This window comes from Ascaphus truei, chromosome 17, assembly GCF_040206685.1.
Source record: "Ascaphus truei isolate aAscTru1 chromosome 17, aAscTru1.hap1, whole genome shotgun sequence".
Classification (NCBI taxonomy): Eukaryota; Metazoa; Chordata; class Amphibia; order Anura; family Ascaphidae; genus Ascaphus; species Ascaphus truei.
In genome coordinates, this window is record NC_134499.1 from 30,387,700 (window position 1) to 30,412,542 (window position 24,843).

At 46.3% G+C, this 24,843-nt stretch overlaps 1 protein-coding gene across 6 annotated transcripts in view; it reads left to right on the plus strand.

Moving 5' to 3' along the window:
• Positions 1-24,843, plus strand: part of PLXNA1 (plexin A1) — a 256,653-nt gene that overhangs the window by 145,285 nt on the left and 86,525 nt on the right. For all 6 annotated transcript variants that reach the window (XM_075574585.1, XM_075574582.1, XM_075574587.1 and 3 more), the window contains 5 exons: positions 2,799-2,899; positions 8,331-8,454; positions 9,142-9,295; positions 12,641-12,740; positions 21,166-21,280. In XM_075574585.1, the coding sequence (XP_075430700.1) occupies positions 2,799-2,899; positions 8,331-8,454; positions 9,142-9,295; positions 12,641-12,740; positions 21,166-21,280 (594 nt within the window). The remainder of the gene's footprint in view (positions 1-2,798; positions 2,900-8,330; positions 8,455-9,141; positions 9,296-12,640; positions 12,741-21,165; positions 21,281-24,843) is intronic.

Genomic DNA, 24,843 nt, shown 5'->3' on the forward strand with positions numbered 1-24,843 from the left:
TGACTCCTTGAGTGAAAGAAAGACATTGGAAGAACAAAGGGTTTTTTGTTTTAGACTATTTTCGGGGAAATGGGCTTCGGGTCTGAACACATCGTTTTTTTCTCTTCTGCAACTGTTTCGGGGTCGTCTGATTTAATTATCCTTTAGTCCACGTTGGGGCCAGCTCCACTTAAAGGGCCACCAAGAAGTCAGGTATTAAAGTTCTCTGCTTCAGCACAGGTGGCTCAGTCATTGACTGAGCCACCGGTGCTGAACAGGGATATCCTTAAAATCTGACCTGTTGGTGGCCCCTGAGGACAGAGTTGGACACCCCTGCTTTAGCCTCTTTTAGAGGTAGAAGGACCTGAAAGCGTCCTGTAGGAGATGACTTAAATAGCGATGCGCTCCGGATTGTAGCATAGAATTCATGCCCCTGAGTCGCCCTGCCCCGATGACACTGTAGCTCTTAAGAAATGCATCAGTCTCAATGCAAATGCAATCAGCGCGTGTTCCTGATAAAGCTGCTGAGTGGGGAGCAGATCTGTGATATAAGGAATGTTTTGGCTAAGTAGCTACTTCCTTTGTCTTTCAAACACTGAATGTAACCTACTTCCAGCTTTATAGAGGAATACATTGTGTGCAGTGTTTTTTTTAACCCATTAAAGACTGCCACAATGACTGAGCCACCTGTGCTGAAGCAGGGATATCCTTAAAACCTGGGCTGTTGGTGGCCCTTGAAGACTGGAGTTGGCCACCCCTGCTCTAAAGGGTAAATGTAGGTTAAAAAAACAAATCAAACAAGTGTTGGTATCTTTAAATGTATGATTTTTATTTTTAATTTTTAATGTCTCTCTAGTAACCAAATGCTTGGTAGAATTTGTGCAGTCTTCATCTAACCTCTTGTGATGAGACTGTGTGTAAAGGGATCTATATGGGAGGACGTTGTTCCCAGAATCTTTCCCCTTTCAGGGTTATTTTGGCAAATGATGGCATCATGATTATTTTAAAGAGATTAAGGGGGCAGAACAATAATTGCCAGATAACATTGGAATTAAGCGCACCCACCTATCTCTGTGGGTGGGCTGTGCAGTGTATTTAAGGTCTTATTACCACTGGAATTCCCCCCTTTGCTCCTCACATTGACCCATGATCTGTGGTCATAACACTGGGGAGAAGTGTTTGCAGCCTGGCGTTGAGTCCCTGTTTCAATGCACCGTGATTAAGCAGATACCTCCACCGACCAGCTCTGCACATTCAGCAGTTCCGCCCCCCCTCAGCCGCCTCTCCGTGCATCCTCTCGGACCTCACCGATTTGGTATGCACACTGCACTTATTACCGCACTGTTCTGCACGGTGTTATGCTGGTGGAGAATTAAGGGTTTAATGAGCCTCTTTCTGCTACATTAGATATGAATATTTAGGGCTTTGCGTTGTGGAATTCTTTCTCTGGCAGAGAGACGAGCCCAAGGTTGAAGCTGCGCTTACACGGCTGGTCATTGCTTGGAAGGCCAGCGACGTGGTGTGAGAGAGCACACGCAGCTTGGCACAAGTGATGGCACTCGGCCATGTAACCACTTCATTATTCTTGTTTTTAGATGTATGCGGAGCAGTGCTGAAGAGGTTAATAGCGTGGCATACAACAGCCTATCCAATATACCGCCACTGTGGGTGAAAGGGAAACAGACATCTTAATGTATCATACTCTGTTATTCTGCTTCTTAACCTCTTCACTGCCAGGTGGGTGCGCAATATATTGCAGGCCCCTCCAGTAGTGAATGGGTTAAGGTACAGAACATTCTAGCTTTGGTTGTTTCTGCCCTGTGTAGTAGATATGAATTTGTAACCTGAGAAGCTGACATTCTACCTCTGGAGCAGGGAGGTACAGTCACAAAAAGCTGTCTCGGACTAGACATTCCATCTTCAGAGGCCAATGTCATTCCCACAAGGTACCTCTACCAAAGATCACTCGTGCTGTAAACCTCAGTGACATTAAATCTGCAGTCCAAGCTCCCGGTTTTTATTATTTTTTCCCCTTTAATATGTGCATCAATACAATCCACACTAAGTAATCGGCTCGGGGGTACACTAAATGGCTGTCAGTGCAGCAGAAGAGGACCAAAGATGCAAAGTTCTGTGGGGAAGATCATGTGACCAGGCAGTCACTACATACAATTGATGCACTGCTAGAGAGAGGGGTGGGCTCAAAGCGGTGTGCCAGATCCTGTTTCAGAAGAGAAAGGGGATGTGACTTTGTAAATGGTTGCTATAGAAACAAATATGCTTGTTACATTTTAATACATTAAATGTACATATAAATTTCATTCAGGATTGTTGTTGTTGTTTTTAAATGCAGTATTTTCTCATAGTACAGAATTGATTATATAAAAAAAAACACATATTGCTTGGACTGCAGCTTTAATCAGCCCTTGGGGCCTCTCCTGCCATCGAATTCCCTGGCTGGTACTCTGCTATTTGGGTAACTGTAGATGTCTGAGGCTGTGTCCTTGTTGGAGGGAGCCCTGCTCTTTCTGCCATGTAGAGGAGGTAACGGTTTAGTTAGAAATGCTGAGGAGATTACCAATGTTCTGATTCTGAGTGAGTGTCCCCTTGTCCTGATTCTACTCCTCCCCCCAAATTCTGATTCTGTTTAGTGCGAGTCCCTGAAGCCCATTGCTGCAAGTATTGAGTACGACCCACTTCCAATGGCAGTCCGGGTCATTACTAGAGCAGCAGGCTCAGGGAAGTTGGGTGACCAGTAGATGGTAACACCCGGACCGGTAGTGGGTTCGATGCTCACAAATCTTTTCTGTTTGCGTCAGGTGACCCGAGTGCCCGTGGAGAGCTGTGAGCAGTATGAGCGCTGCGAGACCTGTCTCGGTTCCAGGGACCCTCACTGCGGATGGTGTGTGCTAAATAACACGTGAGTACGCTTCATACAGGGTCCCCTGAGAGATGGAGGTCGCTCCCTGCCCTGCTGTTCGTGACAGCCCCACTTACTTTTCTGCTTAAAATAGTACTCTCACCAACTTCAGGTTAGAGCGCGGTCACCCATACTGTATACTTACCCACCCTCCGGTTCGCCTACCTGATTTCTACCTCCTTTTCTATTATTATTGACATTTTGAGACTACATCCTCAATTCCCCCTAGACCAATTGACCATTGGCTGATTTTCTGTCCAACACTATAGACTTCAACAATTGGGAACAGGACTCAGAAACAGTCTCTACGTTAGAAACTAACACTCGAGTCACTAGCTCCAGACCACATCAAGCACTTTTTTCAGAAATTAGATAAGCGATACAGTCACGATTATGGTTGGAGGTGTGCAGCCTGCAAAGGTACATTAAGTCCAACCTAATCCCCAGAGGTCTAAGAGTTCATCTATCCCATTCCTCTCATATACAAGAGGCCAGTTTTCTCAAGTCATGGGACACTATTATTTCTAAATGTTACTTCGATCTCATGGAACTTTTGGTAGAAAATGAATTAAAACAACTAAAATTAGTCGATATTGAATTAGAGAACCTGAAAGTTGAATCAACAAAATGGGAAGAGTCCACACGTGATACCTATGAAAACAGTTTACAAAAGAATATCGAGAAATTTGTAACTGAACTCAAAACAAGAAAACAAAAAAAGTTCCAAAGGGATATTAGAGACTATAAAGAGGGAAACATTTACAAACACTATTTCCATACTACGAAATTAATATCTGAAAATAATAGTGAGTCCAGAATGGGAAGAATCCGAAAGTAATACACGTTACCAACACCAATATAAGAACAAGGTGTCATTTAAACCACGAATCACAGAGTAGACCACTAAGAACACAGGTTCCTTTTTTAGGGGAGACATCGCAAACCAGCGGTTATTACAACCCTGGCATAGAACTAGAAGGGGCAGGAAATTGGTGCCAAGAAACCAAAAGGCCCTGGTCCCATCGTGGGAAACGGGGGAGAAGATGGCGCCAATAGACTTAAAAGAAGGACCGAATACATTTAGGATTGTTAATTTGACACATACAATTCTAAATGAAGACCATATTAGTGTCCTATCAAAAGGTTTGGCATTTGTTCCAGTGACTGACTTTGACCTCTTTGAAACAAGTAAGGATGTCAATGTCTTCGCGCGAAAGATGCTTCTGCTCAAGCATTTCGTGAGAGGAGATAGATATATAACTACTAACCTTGGCATCCCAGATCTAGAGAATGGGGATTGAGAGGTTTTAAATACTATGCAGTCACTCCAACAAGAAATTGAACGTAACTCTGGCGAAGGGCCACACGCATCCCTTAAAAACCAAAGTTGCTTAACATCCCACCTCGTGTCAAGCGCTAATATTGCCACATTTGTTAGTCTGGTCATGAAGTATCTTGAAGCCATCCACACTACCAAAAGAGACACCAACATGAGCCCCCCATAAAGAGAGGCCTTGAAAGAACTTATAGATATGGAACATATAACGATAAAACCAGCAGATAAAGGCAGTAACATGATCTTTCTACAAACAGACAATTGTGTAGCAGAGAACAAGAGATTACTGAATTACCGCAAGTGTTACAGACTCCTAGAAAGAGATCCTACTGAAACTTTCTCTAAGGAACTGGCCACTATCCTGAAACATGGACTAGATAAAAAGTAATATCTAAACAGGATTTTGAATATATTATGGTCCGTAACCCTACAATTGCAATGTTTTACAGCATCCCAAAAATACACAAACATGCTGTGAAACCCCCAGGCAGACCTATTGTCTCAGGGATGGGATCGCCAACAGAAAAAGCCAGTATATATATATATATATATTGATCAAGTACTGAGAACCTTTGTAACTGCATTACTATCGTACGTCAGGGATACAAAGGACGTTCTAACACACTTAGATGACATTAGAGTGGAACCTGGCTCTCTTCTAGTCAGTTTTGACGTAGTCATTGTACACTAGCATTTGACATGATGTAGGGCTTATTGCCATAAGACATTACCTGTCCTCTAGGAGTCTACACTTTGAAACTCACAGCCAATTCAACTATTTTCTCTTTGTCAAAATTATTTTGACAAAAACAAGGGACCGCCATGGGCACAATATGTGCACCGACTTACGCAAATCTCTATCTGGGATGGTGGGAGGAGGTGAGCATCTTTTCTGAAGCCATGCATCGATACACTCAATATATCGATGTATGGCTTCGCTTCATAGACAACATCCCCCTCCTCTGGAAGGGTAGCCGTGAAGCTTTAACTGAATTTAAGACATTGATTAACGCCAGTGATCATAATTTAAAGTTAACTTCTGAAGTAAGTGAGACCACAATTAACTTTCTTGACCTCACCATATTTAAATCACCAGACGGGCATCTGAAAACCACTAGTTACAACAAAAAAAAACACGGCAACCAACAGCTATTTGAAAGCCAGCAGTCACCACCCAGAGTCACTTAAGCGGGGCATTCCCATGACCAGTTTTTTCGCATTAGAAGAAACTGTTCTGACAGTGCTATTACTGGGACCGAGTGCTATTACTGGGACCGAGTGCTATTACTGGGACCGAGTGCTATTACTGGGACCGAGTGCTATTACTGGGACCGAGTGCTATTACTGGGACCGAGTGCTATTACTGGGACCGAGTGCTATTACTGGGACCGAGTGCTATTACTGGGACCGAGTGCTATTACTGGGACCGAGTGCTATTACTGGGACCGAGTGCTATTACTGGGACCGAGTGCTATTACTGGGACCGAGTGCTATTACTGGGACCGAGTGCTATTACCGGGACCGAGTGCTATTACCGGGACCGAGTGCTATTACCGGGACCGAGTGCTATTACCGGGGCCGAGTGCTATTACCGGGGCCGAGTGCTATTACCGGGGCCGAGTGCTATTACCGGGGCCGAGTGCTATTACCGGGGCCGAGTGCTATTACCGGGGCCGAGTGCTATTACCGGGGCCGAGTGCTATTACCGGGGCCGAGTGCTATTACCGGGGCCGAGTGCTATTACCGGGGCCGAGTGCTATTACCGGGGCCGAGTGCTATTACCGGGGCCGAGTGCTATTACCGGGGCCGAGTGCTATTACCGGGGCCGAGTGCTATTACCGGGGCCGAGTGCTATTACCGGGGCCGAGTGCTATTACCGGGGCCGAGTGCTATTACCGGGGCCGAGTGCTATTACCGGGGCCGAGTGCTATTACCGGGGCCGAGTGCTATTACCGGGGCCGAGTGCTATTACCGGGGCCGAGTGCTATTACCGGGGCCGAGTGCTATTACCGGGGCCGAGTGCTATTACCGGGGCCGAGTGCTATTACCGGGGCCGAGTGCTATTACCGGGGCCGAGTGCTATTACCGGGGCCGAGTGCTATTACCGGGACCGAGTGCTATTACCGGGACCGAGTGCTATTACCGGGACCGAGTGCTATTACCGGGACCGAGTGCTATTACCGGGACCGAGTGCTATTACTGGGACCGAGTGCTATATACAAAGGGAGGCGAGGTGGATATACACATTAAACCCGTCATCTCCCTATGGGATGGATGAATGAAGGTTTTGTATATACCCCCTTTTTGTAACTATTACGAATCCCTTTTCTAATACTGTGATATACAACAGTGACCACGAGTGTTGTTTTCTGAAAGTACCCATATGGTAGTATTCATTATCTTAAGAACGTTAAAAACAATAAATGAACAAGCATCCAACTATGTACATGAATGAGTGGGACATACACACTAGCAGCATGATGAATTTAGCGTCACTTAGTTGCTATGACAACCATAGAGTTTAAAGGGGCGGTCAGTGACGCGACTAACGCCCACCCCGGAAGAAGGCGTAATCTCTCACGCCGAAACGTACGTCTGGTAAATCAGCTGTTAGACTGATTTCTCAATTTCGCAACGCTAGAAGCACTGGTGTGTAATAGACACCTGCAGGAGCGACGCGTTCCGCTTATGATTACTCGTTATACACTTTGCGCCGCACAGCCTCCATGTGCGATGTGGATAGGAGCACTGCTGTACACACACCGCACGCCGGTGATTTCAGGTTAGAGCATGGTCTCGCCCATACCATATACTGCTTTAAATAGAGCAGAATGCAGACCATTCAGGTTTTAAGAATATCCCAGCTTCAGCACAGGTGGCTCAGTCATTGACTTGAACCACCTGCGCTGAAGCAGGGATATCCCTAATACCTGTCCTGTGGCTGCCCCTCGAATACAGGAGTGTCCCACCCCTGGTCCGGCTCTTTGAGAGTGACGTTTGGCAGTTCTTGGATTGATGATCCCTCCGCGGGACGGGGCTGCCAGTTTCACCAGCGCATAGCATGCCGCGCACACAGGCAGGGCAAAGACCTTCCTGCCACCGTATATAAAAAGGATGATGTTTGGGAAACGGGGAGGCCTGTCGGTCCTCTAGCTCGTAGCAACTTCTCTGCTCTTTCAGCTGTCAGGGCTCCCGCAGAGCGCTGTGTGTGTGATGGAAAAGATGTTCACCTTCTCCGCAGCCTTTACACCTTTAAATCCCTGTCTCCAGAAACAATTAAGTCAAAGCACTCGGCCCTGCAACCGCTTGACGGCCATTTTCATCACGCAGTTTCATGTGGTCACGTTTAAGAGCTTTGCCAATTTTGACCTAAAGACCAGAAACAATATAAATATCTCGGAAAACCTGCTTTTTAAAAAAAAAAAGAGCTTTGCCAATTTTGACCTAAAGACCAGAAACAATATAAATATCTCGGAAAACCTGCTTTTTAAAAAAAAAAAAAAAATGAAAATGTTTTTATTTAATCTCCAATATTCCTTCTTTCCACTTGGTTTATTGTAACACATTTATGCTGGTGCAATGCTTTACCCCCTTTGCTACCAAGTGGCATTGAAGGAGTTAAGTAAAAGTTTGAAAAAGAAGGCCTTATTCTCCATATCTGAATGTAAGCTCTGGAGGGTAAAGGATTCACAGTCCTGGTATACTGCACTATACAGCATTGGGGTGCTATACTGGGGTGAAGTTGGTGCTTACATCTCTTCCCTCTCTCGCCCACCCCCTCTTTCTTCTCTCGCTTTCCTCTCACGCTTTCCTATCTCGCCCTCTCTGGCACTTGGCCTCTTCCCTCTTCTCCCTCTCTCTTGCCCTCTCGCCCTCCCTTTCTCTCTCGCCCTCCCCCTCTTGTCCCTCTCTCTTGCCCCCCCTCTTCTCCTTCTCTCTTGCCCTCCCCCTCTTCTCTCTCTCTCTCTCTCTCTCTCTCTCTCTCTCTCTCTCTCTCTCTCCCTCCCCCTCTTCGCTCTCTCTCGCTCTCTCTCGCTCTCTCTCGCTCTCTCTCTCTCGCCCTCCCCCTCTTCTCCCTCTCTCTCGCCCTCCCAGGTGTTCGCGCAGGGATAACTGTGATAGGGCGGATGAACCTCACAGATTCACCTCCGATCAGCGCCAGTGCGTCCAGCTCACAGTTCACCCCAAAAACATCTCCGTCACCATGTCGGAGGTCCCGGTAAGTCCTCGCATTCTCCAACCTGGTGACCACAAATGTAACTAGATGTAACAGCTATGAATGTCCAGTAATCCTCAGCACCCCTTCACCGCCCGATGGGGGATGGGCAAAAGGGCAGTTAAATGCAGCGGGTCAAAAACTGGGATCCATTTAATTCCACTTAAAATAATAGGTTTGTTTTTAATTGGAAATACTGTAATACAAGCATAATCGGTGTGTGTGTGTGTGTGTGTGTGTGTGTGTGTGTGTGTGTTTATGTATCTCTCTCTCTAAGATCAATGATGGCTTCTTAATTACTTTGCAAACAAAGTACGGAGCATAACTAACGATTTACCTGTGCCCTTTGAGGTCTCATTAAGTCTCATCATGAAGATATTAGATAAAGAATGTACTGTTTACATTGTAAATGTTAATATTTTTCTTTGGCCATTCAGTACCATCTTCTTTTTACTGCGTCCCTGTCCCCCCCTCACGCCGGCGTCCCTGTCCCCCCGCGCGCCTGTCCCCCTGCGTCCCTGTCTCCCCGCGCGCCGGCGTCTGTCCCCCCCCTCGCGCCTGCGTCCCTGTCCCCCCCCTCGCGCCTGCCTCCCTGTCCCCTTCCTCGCGCCGGCGTCCCCATCCTCCCACGTGTCTGCGTCCCTGGAACCCCGTTCGCAGTCTGAGTTTGTGCGGCTTGTGTCTGTACAGATAGTTTTGCAAGCCTGGAATGTCCCTGACCTCTCTGCCGGGGTTGACTGCTCCTTCGAGAACTTCACTGAGATGGTCGGACACATTGAGGAGGGGAGAGTTTTCTGCCACTCTCCATCTGCCAAAGACGTGGTCACCATCACACTAGGACATGGTGAGTTCCCCGGCTCTTCGCACGTACTTGCTCTGCTGGGGTCATCCTGACATGGACAGGGACTCGCATGACCCCGATGAGTACAGTGAACCAGTGATCTGCAGGCCCACTAAGCAGCATACTGATGGGTTATGATATTTCCCAGCTGTCCTGGCCAGCGTGTGAAATCTCAGGCTATTAATATCTGGGACAGAAAAATGGGAGAATTCTTCACCTCCCACTGACTTACAATGTTACTGACTCGTATGTATATCTTTATTTATATAGCGCCCACAGTGTATTCGGCGATGTACAAAGACAATACTGTACAGGGAATCCTAATGATACAATAAGCGGAATAAAGTCAGACAGAAAAGGAAATCCCTGCCCCAGAGCGCTTACAATCTAAGTGGTATGTTGGTAGATTTAGGCTGCGTCCATAGTGGACTGCGCTAGCTTCTGCGCTCTCAGGTGTCCCGGCGTCGCGCTTGAAATACAAACTTGTTTGTATTGAGAAGCGCTGCTCTCCCTGTAGCGCATGTGCACGCACTATGTGCATATGCATTGGCGTCAGTGTTTTTGGCGCGAGCTGCCTAGCTTGCGCTGTATCCTGCACTATGGACGCGACCCTAGAGAGACAGCAGGTGAGAGAATAAGTGCAGTAGATGGCAGTGCTTGGCCACAATGGTTGGTAGTAGTGACTGGGACAATAGCCACGAGTCCAGACTATTGGGATGGGTACAGGCTGTTTTCTAATGGGAGAAGGAATGGCTGCCTCTGCAGTGGGTGAACCCTGTACAAACCCTTGTGCCAGCTTCTTGTGATCTTTAGCAATCGTTTTCTCTCCATGTGCCTTGTTGTGTTTTACTATACATACAGGGAGCTGCCTGACCTCTTCTGGGTACACTGCAGTGTTGTACAAGAAAAATAAGTAGGGAATTGAGCCGCTTGATTTATGATTTTTATTGATTCATGTTGTGCGATATCGTCTCCACCATTTTGAATTCCCCGTGTCTTAAATATCCTGTTCAAAATTGCTGTTTACTGCACATTGCAAGGGAAGTGCAGCCTAACCGAGAGGAGGCAGGGCTAGAGACTGCATGCAGCGTGAACATCGGCCTTCGGAAAGGGGTCAAAGCTGGCACATGACACAGCGCGGGTAACCGCAGGCGCCCGCTCCTCTCGGCCAAGTCGCAGAAGGAAGAGGTCTGTCTGCTGCTTTAATTCTAACTTCATAAAAAGCTGCTACAGTTGCACAACAAAGACACCCAGTCTCGCAGAAACCGCCTACTCAGCTCTGGTGTGCTTTCCTTTAATTTTGCTTTAAAGAGCTGGGCTTTTGTTTGAGAACACAAGCCTGCTCTGTTTTTCAACATTTATTCTTCGTCATTCTCACTCCTTCTGCTAATGCCCCAGTTTCACCCTCTTTCTGTGACCCGTTGCAGAGCGGCGCTTGTTGGCTGCATTGTATAATGTGATTTGTATAATGTTTGACATCACAGGATGAACGCTGACGGGGCAGCTCTAATTACCTGGGCTCCAAGAGGAGCATTTGTGGGTTTGCGTCCAATCCCAATGGCCCCATCGTGTGTCCTTGAGCCGGTCACTTGGCAGCCAGTGGTCAAGGGTGCAGGTCTGCCACCCTGCCTTTCACCATTATCACCCAGCACACGACACTTTCACTGCAGCAAGGGATTCTGGGAAATGGCATGTAACTGAGCACACACTGCCACCGTTTGCTTCAAAACCATTAACATGGTTCCCTATAGGCTTAAGCTTGCTGCATGGTCACAGCTTTGAGCACAGCCAGGGTTAAGATGCATAGCCAGTAAACCCACCCACAGACAGCCGTGTGGGGTTGGTTAAACTGGCTATGCAAAAATGAAGCAAGGGATAGGTTTCACCACACTTGGTTAGGTTATGGTTGGTAAAAAAAGTGACAAAAACCTTCCACAGCAAAGCATATAGCAAATGGAAATATTACTGTATGCTATATATATGCAGAAAATGAAAAGTTCCTTCTAAAATACACAACTTTTTCTGCAGAGAAAATAGAACTTTAGGTTTGTGAATAATAATGAAAATAAAAGTAGTACCATCACACTTCGACGGTGGCCACAGCCAGTAAAATCAGATTGGAGACTCTTTGGGGGGGTATATCATCTATAGCATTATATATATATATATATATATATATATATATATATATATATATATATATATATATATATATATATATATATATATATATATATAATCAGTGAAGTACAATCGAGGGTTAAAGATATATGCATAAATATAATAATAATCCTGTGTCCATTGTTATTATATATCATGTTTCCGCTAAGGAGCCAATAGCCAATATCTCGCAGTGTAGTACAATGGGATGTAGAGACGAAAACAATATGTTCTCAGCATTACACGAGGTACAGCACAGAAGGCAGGGAGAGCTCTGGTGCTACGAGCTTAGTCTTAAATGACAATATATTGCGGAGTAAGGTCCCTGATGCTTTGAATGTAAACAGCTTTATATCTACGCACAGGGCTATCTACCCAGATCTTTCAAGGGTGCTAAACTTTAGCACGCCTTTTACTCCAGTGCATATGGATGGGAGCATTGGCGTGCTAAAGCCACATCATTCTTTTGTGCATCTGGGCCACAGTCCCGCAACGTGAGATAATGCAAAGACCTCTTGTTGACCCTCTATCTCCCACGGAACAGATAAGGGTGGTCAGGAGAGACCGAGATTAGGAGCCGTAATATAGATTGTGGGATGTGAAAAGCAAGTGCTTAAGGAAGAAGTGCAACGTACACCTGGGAGAGGGCGATAAACAGCCCGGTGTATGGATTGTGGTGTTTGTAAGCACTAGGGCATCTAAATGGCCTTGCAGCATCTCATGCATAATAAGCTACATCTGTTACTGGTGTTACTTGAGGCCTCTGTAATAATAGCGTTCGCAATACACTGCAGGTCTCTCCTGTAGCAGAGGAGGGTACTGCTGGTTTCCCTCTGCAATGTATAATATAAAGCAGAGGTAGCCAACTCCTGTCCTCAAGAGCCACCAACAGGCCAGGTTTTCAGGATATCCCTGCTCCAGCTCAATCGGTGGCTCAGTCATTATGATTGCACCACCTATACTGAAGCAGGGGTATCCTGAAAACCCGACCTCGTGGTGGGCCTTGAGGACTGGCGCGCTGGCCACCCAGTGCTTCAGTCCCAAGTCCTAGTTTGAGGGTCAGGTCCCTCTGTCCCTCTGTCGCTTGTAACAGCTACAAATGTGCTGCTGAACGATGTGCATCAATGTTGCAGCATTCCTCCCTTAACCGTCCCCCCCCCCCCCCCCCCCCGTTCTCTTCATTTCCAGGTGATAAGAGGGTGGTAAAACTCTACCTGAAATCCAAAGAGACCGGCAAAAAGTTTGCAAGTGTGGATTTTGTCTTCTACAACTGCAGCGTTCACCAGTCGTAAGTACTTTTTATGTTTCCTTTCCCTACCGAGCCGATGTAATGCAGGCATAGGGTTTCCCCCTAAGCCTTCGGTGCCTTTTTGATTGTAAGCTCTTGAGTTTGCTCCTGGGGTAACTGAAGCAGCAATCCCTGGTGTTTTTCAGCTGTAAAAAACAACATTAACATAATGAAGAGAAAGCAATAGATGCAATCGGATGTACAGGAAGAGATGATCTGAAACATCCAGGTCATCTCTTATATGCAATCACAGGCTAAAATGTCAGCACTTTCTCCAGGCTAAAGACCTTTCCCATGTACCACAACATCAGGTCCTATCCCCCCCCCCACCACCTCTTACACAATTCCCTTTATACCTTGGTGCAGCGCAGAAGGGGTTTCTGGGATCTGCTCTGTAGCGCTGTGCGTGCACGAAGTGTTATTCGTTGTTTAAAAAGAAAGAAGGAATATATATTTATATTCTGTGCTATCGCAACTGAACTAACATGACTATTTCCGTTGTATGTATGTTATGGTGGGTGAGAAGGTGACTAAAAACCCTCCACCGTTATAGCATATAAAAATATTACTTGTGAGCACATTCACATGTCTTAGACAGACCTGTGAATGTGCTCACAAGTAATATGTGTATATGATATATATATATATATGTGTAAATATATATATATATATATATATATATGTAAATATAACTGTATGCTCATCTGCATGTCAAAGGCAGGTCTGCAACCCCGCCCTTCACCATTATCACCCAGCACACAGCACTTCCACTGCAGCAAGGGATTCTGGGAAATGACATGCAAATGAGCACGCAGTGCCACTTTTTGCTTCAAAAACCATTTTTAACATGGTTCCCTATAGCCTTAAGCTTGCTGCATGGTCACAGCTTTGAGCACAGCCAGGGTTAAGGTGCATACCCAGAAAACCACCCACAGACAGCTGTTTCGACCTTAATGGGTCTCATCAGTGTGGGGTTGATTGACTGGGTATGCAAAGAAGCTAAGGGATGAGGTATACTATAATATATATATATATATATATATATATATATATATATATATATATATATATATATATAATTACACACATCACCTCCAAAGTCGATACTGTAACATCTTTCTGGTAGCGATTTAATAAACTAAATCACTACCCTACAGATGTTACATTATTAATTATCGATTTTGGAGGGCATGCGTGCGTAATATAGGCATATATTAATTCCCAGCGATTTTGGTTAAAGAAATCCGTTGGGTAGAAGGAAGGATGATGAATGAATGGATTGCTTTTAAATTCACTCATGATAATGGGCTTGAAATGAATAGCTGCCACTGGGAAAGGCACATTGGGACTTTATAATGCTGTCCCTACAAGCAGGATGTTCTTTTGATATCAATCCCTATAACTGCGAGGCACAGCATTCAGCTGAAACCACAAAGCCCATTTATGGCCTAATGGAATGTGCTAGGGCTGGAGTTTGATTACAGAGACAGGCCAGCGAGGAGATAACTGCAGGGGATGATCCCGAGTGAGCAGGCATGGGCACATCTGTTAGTTTTATTATAAACATGTATGTTCTGTGTGTCCTTTTCCCTTTCCACTGAGCTTCTCCTTTATTATGGGTTCCCGGCTAATGGAATCTTTTCTTGGCTCCTCTGCCTTTGGATGTTGCTTGCAAGGGAAATGCTAGCTGCAGGCGTATCTGTTCTATGGGAGTCAGCAGGGTGTTCTTGTAGTGTAGCTTTTGATGGAACCTATATTGCTTATGTAAAGTAGACATGATGTTCTATCTTCCTTTTAACCGGGGCTGTTCACGATCTGTCTCTTGCTGTGTGGGCCAACAGGGAGCCTGTGAAGTTCCCTGATCCCCTCTTCTGTACAGAGAACAGACTTCATCTCCTCTGTTGTTGCTGCTCTTACAGCTGGATGTGCAGCTCTCTGCTGATGTTCCTTGCAGTGTTGGCCGGAGCCTCATGCTGCTTTTCTTTCAGCTACATTGGTCCTTAATAAAATTGCCACAGTCTGTGGGGCCCAAGTGAAATCTCTTGTTTTTGCAATAACACGCCTGGCAACAAAGGGATTCCTAACGTCACACGGTCTGGAAGTTTTTGTAGCAATGTCTATTTCGGCGCATCCATCCTGGCAGACGGTGATCTTGACTTTAGTTTAGCTGCAGGATGGTTGCATTGTAGCAGGCAGGGCCGTTACAAAGGAATGTGGCACCTAGGTGAACCTTCAGCCGGGCGCCCTCCCCCAAGTTTATTGGGGACAGAATCTTTTGTATTTCGTTTGGACTTGCCCAACACAATCCTCTCTCCCCTCCTCCACCCACTCCTCTTCACCCCCACCACTCCCCACTCCTCTTCACCCCCTCCACCCCCCCACCACTCCCCTCTCCTCTCCACCCCCCCACCACTCCGCTCTCCTCTCCACCCCCCCACCACTCCCCTCTCCTCTCCACCCCCCCACTCCTCTCCACCCCCCACTCCTCTCCACTCCTCTCCACCCCCCCCACTCCTCTCCACCCCCCCCACTCCTCTCCACCCCCCCCACTCCTCTTCACCCCCCCTCCTCTCCACCCCTCTCACCCTCTCCTCCCCCACCCCTTACCTTTGTCCCCCCTCTGTGTTTGCACCCCCCCCCTCCCTCCACTGGACTGAATAGCTGTTCCTGCTGCAGAAGAAAGCAGCCTGCTCTGCTCCCAGCCTCTACTTCCGCCCCCCAAAATGTGCTGCCCTAGGCCATCACCCCGGCCCTGCACAGGTGGTGCAGCCTTCCACTGAGCTACTGATTGAGCCACCTGTGCTGAAGCAAGGATATCCTGAAAACCTGACCTGTTGGTGCTTTTGGGGACTGGAGTTGTCCGCCCCTGCATTATAGTGAAGGTGAATCTGGAGGGCGGTGCTCTTATGGGGCAGTGTGCCCCAAACTCTTCGTTCAATCGTATGATAGTGGGTGACTGGGACAGTTTCCCAGCAGGGCTGTGAGGGAAGGGTTAGGGGAAACCATAAAGGAACGAGAAGGCTCCTGCCACAGGGACTAAGCAATTCCGGATTTAGGAAACAAAGCATTGAGCAACAAATGCAAGAATCCCATTGGGGAGGTGGGCAGCGGCGCCTGGCACACATCGCATGGTATTGCATTTCAGGTTCCCCTGGCAGCGACGGGACGACATTGGCCGCTCATTGCAGCGCAGAAGGTGTTAAACCGCTAATTGGTGCCTCTTTTATGGCCTCATGTTTACCCCAAACACGAGATCCATTAGGGGTTCAGCAGCCCCGATCCTCCTCCTCCCTCCCTCACCTTCCAAACCCACCAGAGAATGACGGCTCTGCGCACTCTTTAAATTAATATCCGCCACTGAAATCAAACTGCATAAATTTGCATAAGGCGCACGGCAATTAACATGTTTGTAGGTAAAGCTAAAGGCTTCTCATTTCGTAGCGAGGGGAGAGGGGGCCGGGAGAACATGGAAATTAATTCCTGCTCCTTTACAAGCAGCTTAATTAAATATTTCCTCAATGTTGTAGTGTATTATTTATTTATTTTTTTGCCTTTTGCGTAATATAAAGAATTATTTAATGGCTTTTGAATGTCGGAGCGGGATGTTTACCTCGCAGGGAGACTTGGGGGGGGGGGGGGGGGGAAGAGAGGGGGTTCACTGCGCCTCTACCTACCGTCACATATTAAAAGTCTAACTCTGATGGGGACTAGGAAAAGATTCCTTGAATTTAAAATGCATATCTCTCTGTGCCACAGAAAATGCATATTCCATTTCTAAATATTCTCCGGCTGTTTACAAAGTTTCACGCTGTACTTCTCCCTTTGATGCTCCGGAGGATACACGCAGGTTCAACTTGATGGGTTTTTTGATGATCAAGGCATTTTGCCTTTTGATTAAAGCATTGCGCACTGATTTTGGTTGGTGCGTTAGATGTGCTGTCTGCTGGTTTCATGGGTGTACAGAGCGAGCATTGAGGGATTACAGACTCCTTGCCTATGTGTCTTTCTGCCCTTTAAACAGTGAGCTCTTTTCTCTTCTAGATTATGAACGCCGGACTGGTCTGTAATGAGCAGTCCTCCAAGAAGCCCATGTCTGTTTAACTCGTATCTTGTCGCTTGAGCATGTCATGCTCTCTTTTTTTCCCATATTTTTGTTGGTGTTAAAATCATGATTTTCTTCATCTCGAGCTTCTGGGCACTGGGGAGAGCTCCATTTTAACCTCCCATCCGCTTAATATCTCAAACACTTCTATCTTTTGTGGGAACCCTCAGATTTTTCACAAAAAATAAAACAAAAACACATTAGAAGGAGCAGTAAGATGCATCTTAAAATGAAGTGAAACAAATGAAATGCAAATACAATGGCTATCAGCATGGACTTCTGCTTTAAATAGATTCTACATTTTGAAAGAAATGTTACAAAGTTTTAGATACTTGGTTTCATTGTATCACATCTCTGTAACTAACTGATTCCTTTAACCACCAGCTCCACCTCCAATTATATCTCTGTATACATCAGCGTTGCTCTGTTCAGTTCTGGAAGTTTGTAAAGTGGGACATCAGGACAGGTGCTCATCTCCAGTTCTCAAGACGCCCCCCCCCCCCCAACAGGTCAGGTTTTCAGGATATCCCTGCTTCAGCACAGGTGGCTCAATCAGTGGTTCTTTTGAATTGAGCCACTGATTGAGCCACCTGTGCTGAAGCAGGGATATCCTGAAAACCTGGCCTGTTGGGGGGTGGGGGGGTCTTGTAGACTGGGGTTGGGAGTCCCTGCATTACGATGATCTGATAGTGAGATATGCTTTGGCATTTGCGTTTTATAGCAATTAGGGCTTTCCCCTCACAGTAACATACTTTTTATGTTACAACCTGCAGTTGTGTTTCTGGCGTTGGAATTCCCAGCATGGACTGTTCCAAGAGTGACTTCAGACACAATGTTACGATGTGCGTGTCTGAGTATTTAAATAGCTTCCGAATCGTGATTACGCCATTGCTTGCTCTCTTGGAAAAGATTCAGGCTTGGTTGGGGAACATAGAGAGTTTTTTGTGCTAAGGAAGATGGCGTTAGTTTATATTGGGCCAATGGGGTGAAAGTTCAGGGGTCAGTCAGGGGAAAGTCCGGCTAAGACTGGGAATTGGTATATGTCCAGATTCCCTGTGGTTTGCTTAAGATTTTTAACTACGGTCTTGTGTCTGGAGAATTTGAGTGGAACTTGGCCCACGGGGCAGAGTATTGACTGTCACAAAACCATAGTCCTTGTCCTGTTTTAGACCAGGGGGGCTGAACTCCAGTCCTCGAGCCCCCCCCCCAAGGTCAGGTTTTCAGGATAACCCTGCTTCAGCACAGGTGGCTAAATTAGAGGCTCCGTCGAAGACCGCCTCTGATTCAGCCACCTGTGCTCTAGCTGGGATATCCTGAAAACCAGACCAGTTTGGGGGCTTGAGGACTGGAGTTCAGCCCCCCTGTTTTAAACTGTTAGATTATCAGGACAGGGATTCACAACTCTCATTGTGTTCAGTATCAGAGGATCGTCTCCTAGCAATTTGGAATATTTATATTCTTATAACCCTGCGTCCACCTGTCTGCAGGTGATTGTCATTGCTTTCCAGGCTGCCGAGGCCCCTTTTCAGTGATACGGTGATGGGGAGAGGGTGGAGACGGGCGTGTATTACCAGAATTTATTCGGGATTGAGGTGTGATGTACAGGGTGCATTAGAGTAGAAAGTCATGGTCACAGCACAAGAGGCGAGTGTCCCAAATAGAAGCACGGGATACAATCTCTCTGCCCCTTCACCCGGGGGACAATAGGGTTCCTTTAATTCCTCTGCACTCTGTGTAGGTCTTGCGCATACATGGATGGGGTACTCCATTACCTAGCAGACCAATATGAACTTGAATGATCAAGCGATTGAATGGCCCATTGTTACCAGTCTCGCCGGAAGATTTACACCAAGCATCTCCTGCTTTATTAAGAGGCACCTGTAACTCGTGGCAGCCCGTGTGCCCGTGGGCATACGTCCTACATCTCCTGTGAGCCGGCACAATTGTGGCTCCTACCTTTTCAAACACAGAAAATATAAAGGGCGTAGGGGGAGGGGAGGCGGCATCTAATCTAGAACAGGGGTGGGCAACTCCAGTCCTCAAGGGCCACCAACAGGTCAGGTTTTCAGGATATCCTTGCTTCAGCACAGGTGGGGCAGTCTTGGACTGAGCCACTGATTTACCCATCTGTGCTGAAGCAGTGATATCCTCAATACCTGACTGTTTGGTGGCCCTTGAGGACTGGAGTTGCCCACCCATGGTTTAGTAGCTAATGCACTGACTTTGAAGTGGGAGTTTTTTTTATGGATTGCGCCATCTTTTTATTTTTTTATTTTTTATGCCCATGGTACTGGGAGATAGTGAAATTGTTCTCATCAGCCCCCATACACAGCTCTGCATTTAAATCAAAACCAGATTCTGCCGTTACAACAGTAATGTGTCGTTACTGCTGTTTTCACAGTAGAGCAGACACTCCGTCCTTGCAGGTTCCTCAGGCACCTTAGTGGTTAGCAATTCCTTAGCAATATGTTGGCCATGCACAGCTAAATGCCATGTCCTGGTTCGTGATATCCTTGGTTCTGGAAGGTCCATTTTTCGACCGGCAGACACAACCTTCGGACGCCTTTGTCTGGGAGGCGTGGGACAGAAAGCTTTTTATAGATGAGATTAATGTTTTTATTTAAAAAAAAAATATATATTTATATATATATATATATATATATATATATATATATATATATTGCTCTGATTTAGTATTGTGATACATGGATGATCAAGAAAATATTTAAGGCAATTTTCTGTTCTGATTTAAAAATTGTTCACTGAAAAGTTTTTTTGTAAATTTGTTTTTAATACATTTGTCTTTGAAGTTGTTTATGAAGTTGTTTAAGGGGTTAAAATGGCTCCAGTGAACATCCGTATATTCAGCTGTGCGCTGGAATATCAGGCTGTAAATGCATCTTATTAACTCACCATTTACTTTGCCTAATAGCTACAACGTATCCGTTAAACGAACGCATTTGCCAAATGTCAGGGCCGTTCATTTAAGGAGTCTCCAGTGTAAATAAAATTATATCCGCCTCTATTAAAATGAGTAATGACATCTACATAGTCAAACACCCGAACAGACATGCGATGAGGAGTTTACAGAACCTGTAAAAGCAAACGGGCTACACAAAGGTTACATTATCTATATGTAGCTAACCGCGTGTAGCGTTGTACACAGGACGGTATATGGTGAAGCCTGCAGAGCTTACAATCTACTTTGTTACCTGAAGCAGGGGGGAAGACGCTGCTTAATCTAAAAAGGTTGTCGACACTGATTTTACATTGGCGTGTCCCACATCAGACCAGTATCTTTGCCAATTGGTCGATCTTACTTGTGATGAAGCAGATGCAAAAAGAAAATAAACTTCAGACTGCAGTTATGTTTATCATTTTATTTTTATTTTATTTTTTTTATATTCCTTGATGATGAAAACGCCAAACAAAAGAGTAAAACTCATTAAATCAGATTATTATAAATCTGTTTATAGCAGAAAAAGGAGGGCGGGGAATGGTGGTGGAAGCGAGGAGGTGGACACACTTGTATTGTGAGTGCAAGAAAGGGCCTGTGTGGTTAGGGAAATGTACATGACACCATTTACATGTGACTGGTTTTTGAACGAGTGCTAGGTTTTCTGGCAATAGGGCGCTTGTCCAGTGTGTGGGACGCCTTTCTTTCTTATTCATTATTATTTATTTTTATTTTGAAACTGTTCACAAAGACTGTAATTCACCCGGGAGTGAGGGCCAAATCTGAGATCTTGTGCTGTGATTACGAGGCGTGCGGGTGACTGCGGGGGCGACTTGGAATGGGCACCCTTTGGACGCCAGGACGTAACCTATTTCATAACCCAGGGGTGCTCAACTCCAGTCCTCCTCAAACCCCCCCTCCCCCCCTTCCCCCAACAGGTCAGGTTTTCAGGATATCTTTGCTTCAGCACAGGTGGCTCAATCAGTCCCTGTTTCAGCACAGGCTGAATCAGGGGCTCAGTTAAAGACGGATTGAGCCATCTGTGCTGAAGCAGGGACTGATTGAGCCACCTATGCTGAAGCAAGGATATCCTCCAAACCTGACCTGTTGGGGAGGAGGGGGGGGGGGGGCTTGAGGTCTGTCATAACCCCTGTGCTGATAGAGTTGCTAGCAATGATTTTCATCCCCGGTAGTGAGGTTTGGGAGACGGGAGAAGGGTTTGGAAAATAACCAGTAGCCTTTTCCTGTGTGTCCCCTGATCCTTGTTTTAATTTTGTTACAGATTGGCTGATCTCTGCCTGAAACGTTTCATATTTGCAAATCAGTCTATTGTTCTGGTAACTGTGTTTCTCTCTCTCCCTTTGCAGCTGCCTTTCCTGCGTGAACGGATCTTTCCCCTGTCACTGGTGTAAATACAGGCACGTGTGCACACACAATGCAGCCGATTGCTCCTTCCAAGAGGGGAGAGTCAATATGTCCGAGGTAAGAGCGCCAAGCGGGTTACGAACTCGCTACAATGTACGATCCACTGGATTCCCGCTAATGATGCTGCCCCAATCACAACTCATGGCACCGGGAGGTTCTGATTCAGATCGTTTGGTCAAACTGTAATACCAGTGTACTTCTGGCTCACGAGTTTCTATGGGAAAACCATGACTGGACTAGAATGCCATAGTGACGTGTAGAGCTGGGTGGCAATACTGAGCACACAGGGCAGTGTTATTCAACCAGGGATCCAAGGAGCCCATGGGTTCCCCGGGCATCCCTAAAGGGTTCACTGGGCATCCCTAAAGGGTTCACTGGGCATCCCTAAAGGGTTCCCTGGGCATCCCTAAAGGGTTCCCTGGGCATCCCTAAAGGGTTCCCTGCAATTTTCTGCTCGTTTGAAAATTGTACCAAATACAGAAGAATTTACAATGCATCTGATCTCAGACGCGCTATTAGAGAGAGTTGGGGTTCCTTACAATACATCTGATCTCAGACGCGCTATTAGAGAGGGTTGGGGTTCCTTACAATGCATCTGATCTCAGACGTGCTATTAGAGAGGGTTGGGGCTTCCTCAGAATTTCACTTAGGTTTCCTTAACCAAAAAAAGTTGGAAACCACTGATATAGGGGTAAAAACATTGATTCTATTCCTGGGTTTGCATGGGTCTAGGGATTGATTACATGGCCACCAGATTGCCAAAGAACCAGCAGAATCTCTCTTCCCCCCCCCCCCCCCTCCAAGCCTGATCTGTCCTGCGTGGGTGTTTCTTACTGGATGGCCGTCTCCATTAGCCGCGAGTTGTACAGACCGGAAAGTCCTCTTTATATTATAATAAAGAGAACACAGATCATTGTGTACATTCTGTATCTCTTAATAGTTTCTTTTTATTGTTTTGAACTGTGCCCTAGTTCCCTATTGTTTTGAACTTGGCAATGAATTTTGGCATTTTGAGGTGGGAGGAAGAAGTCGTGTTTTATTCCTTACCAGGTTAAGGTATTCCTGATCCGATTCCTCCCTCTTCCACACCGAGGCTGCTCTCGCCCCCCTGCAGGCTTCATCTCCCTCCCTCTGTGATGAATATATAGGTCAGCTCTGTCCTGGGGTGGTTGGGAAGATATATGGTGATGGACAGCTACAGGGAGGGGGAGTTTGGAAGGGAGACACAGCTGTGCTCAGCTATTACTCCATAACCCCTACACTGCTAGAGGGGCCATGCAGCCCAATTTCCGGCAGGAAAGTCATCTTGTTCAGGACGGAAGGATCAGCTCAGTGAGTGGTTCACATCCCGGTGTCGGCACCTTTAATAAGGATAAATATTAATAAGAAATAATATTATTAATAATAATTGATATTAATAATAATCTTTATTTTGTTTTTGGAGCCTGCTAGCACTCCTTGTAGCAGAATGGACATTAAGAAGGGGGGAGTGGGGGGGGGAGGAGAAGAGATGAGGTTAACCCCTTCATTGCCTGATGGATTGCAGGTGGCTTTGGCATTGGAAGGCTGCTGTGTAGGGGCCGCTCTGTATTCTGCATACCGCCACAGAGCAGCTTTGTTATCTATGCATTGCATGGAAGGGACCTTCTGAACCGCTGGGAAAAGAAGCCGCAATTCAGCAGTGATTAATGATGTGTCCAGAACCGATCCGCGGAAATATTTCCTGGTTGTTTTCCCTGCCATTATTCCGCCCTGTCTCCCTGACAGCCTTTCCCAGCCTCTGCAGATGACCAAACGTGTTGCCAATAAAGCATTCAGCAGGCTATAGATTAGATGAAGTCTGAAGTGCTGGAGGGAGCCACAGACGTTCCTCTGCAGAAGCAGAATGTGGGGGGATCATTATCGCCTCACTACTGCCCTGGGCAGGGGGCACCTTTTTGGTTTCAACCATCTGGCACATACCGATTTGAGAAGAGCTGCCGCTGCAGATATATGCGTTTCAGAACATCAGCATCAGATGATATAATATATAACATATTGGTTTATTGCGGAAGAACGAGTTGAAAACACACATGTTCCGGGCTAAACCACAAACTTTTTTTGTTACCTTCTGGCAACCTGCTTGTATGTGATCTCCCGGTCGGTCTGTCCTCTCGAGAGTCCATTCAGAATGCTGCGGCCAAGCGCCACCACCTCGCCAATCTCGCGTATTCTGCTGCCCCACTTTGCAACTCACTTCATCGACTACTCATATCCAACGGAGTCGCATTCAAGACGCTCGTGTTCACCTACAAAGCTATACAATATACCGCTCTTGTCTACATCTGACCTAATTTTCCCACACACAGTCTACGTTCTGCTCATAATCTCTCCACCCCCCTCAATACAGTACTTCCTCTCCCTTCCGCCTCCAAGACTTCCCCCGTGTTGCACCCCAAGTCTGTAATTCTATACCATGTAAAATCAGGTTTTCCATATAACGCACTCTCCCGCACACTCCTTTTACTTTCTTCTTAGAAACTGCATACTCAGAGGCTAAAAACACGCATGCGCACAATGTTACAGATGCAGAAATACTTTCTGTCCTCTGTGCCACGGATGAACAAGCAAAAGTCTGCAGCGTTTGGGGACAGTGTCTGCTGTGACTAGCTTGGCAGGGCCCATGCTTCTGAATGGAGCCCATGCTTCTGAATGGAGCCCACCGCAGTGTTAGTTCATTGGTATCGAGGACCCCAAGCTTTGCTACATCTGTACATGGGTCTCCAGTCCACACCTATTTAGATGCTAAGAAAAAGAGTACATACACATTAAGATAATTATTCTCCCTCCCACTTTGTACTGCGCCAAGGAATATGTTGGCACATACAAATTACAGATGATATTAAAATGAAGAAGCCCTTAAGTCTTTGGGTGTCCCAAGACATTGTCACTAAGTCATAGGGTCTGGCACTCCGATGGGGGCACCCATGAAATTTTTTTTTTTTCGCCTTGGATTGCGTCCTGCGTTCCCCTGGAGTGCAGGACGTGATCTGCGGCGAAGGGAAATGGAAGAGGATAACGACTTCTTCTGTTTCTGAGGCAAGGGCCCGTCGCGATCATGTGACTACGCTTTGCCAGAGGGGTTGTTGCACTCCAAGGGTTACCTCTCCCCCCATGCTGCACATTACATGAAATAGCATGCAGGTATGCTAACACCCCAGTGCAGGGAATAGCATCTACATGGTTCCTTTTAGATGATGGGTTGCATAGTTGAAGACATGGGAATCCTTGGGGTGCAAAACTGGGGCCAAAAGCATTTTCACCCAATGACTCCCATTGTCCATGAATAAAGGTGCGTCAGCTTTCTTCTATGCGTCCCACCTTGTGATTTGAGGAGCAGGCAAATGATGGAGGGTATTAATTGCTGCATAATTTATTCAAAATGCATCAAACTTTCAGGTGGGGGTGACCTTCCCTGTATGAAATAAACGAAACGAGACTTGTTTCAATACCTAGAGCCCAGTGTGTGTGTTGTGATGTTGGTGTCTTCGTCCTCCTGCACGCCAGAATGTGTTTGCACACTATAAATAAATGATGATGTTGATAATAGGAAGAATATAATAATTTAGCCCTGCAGTCTG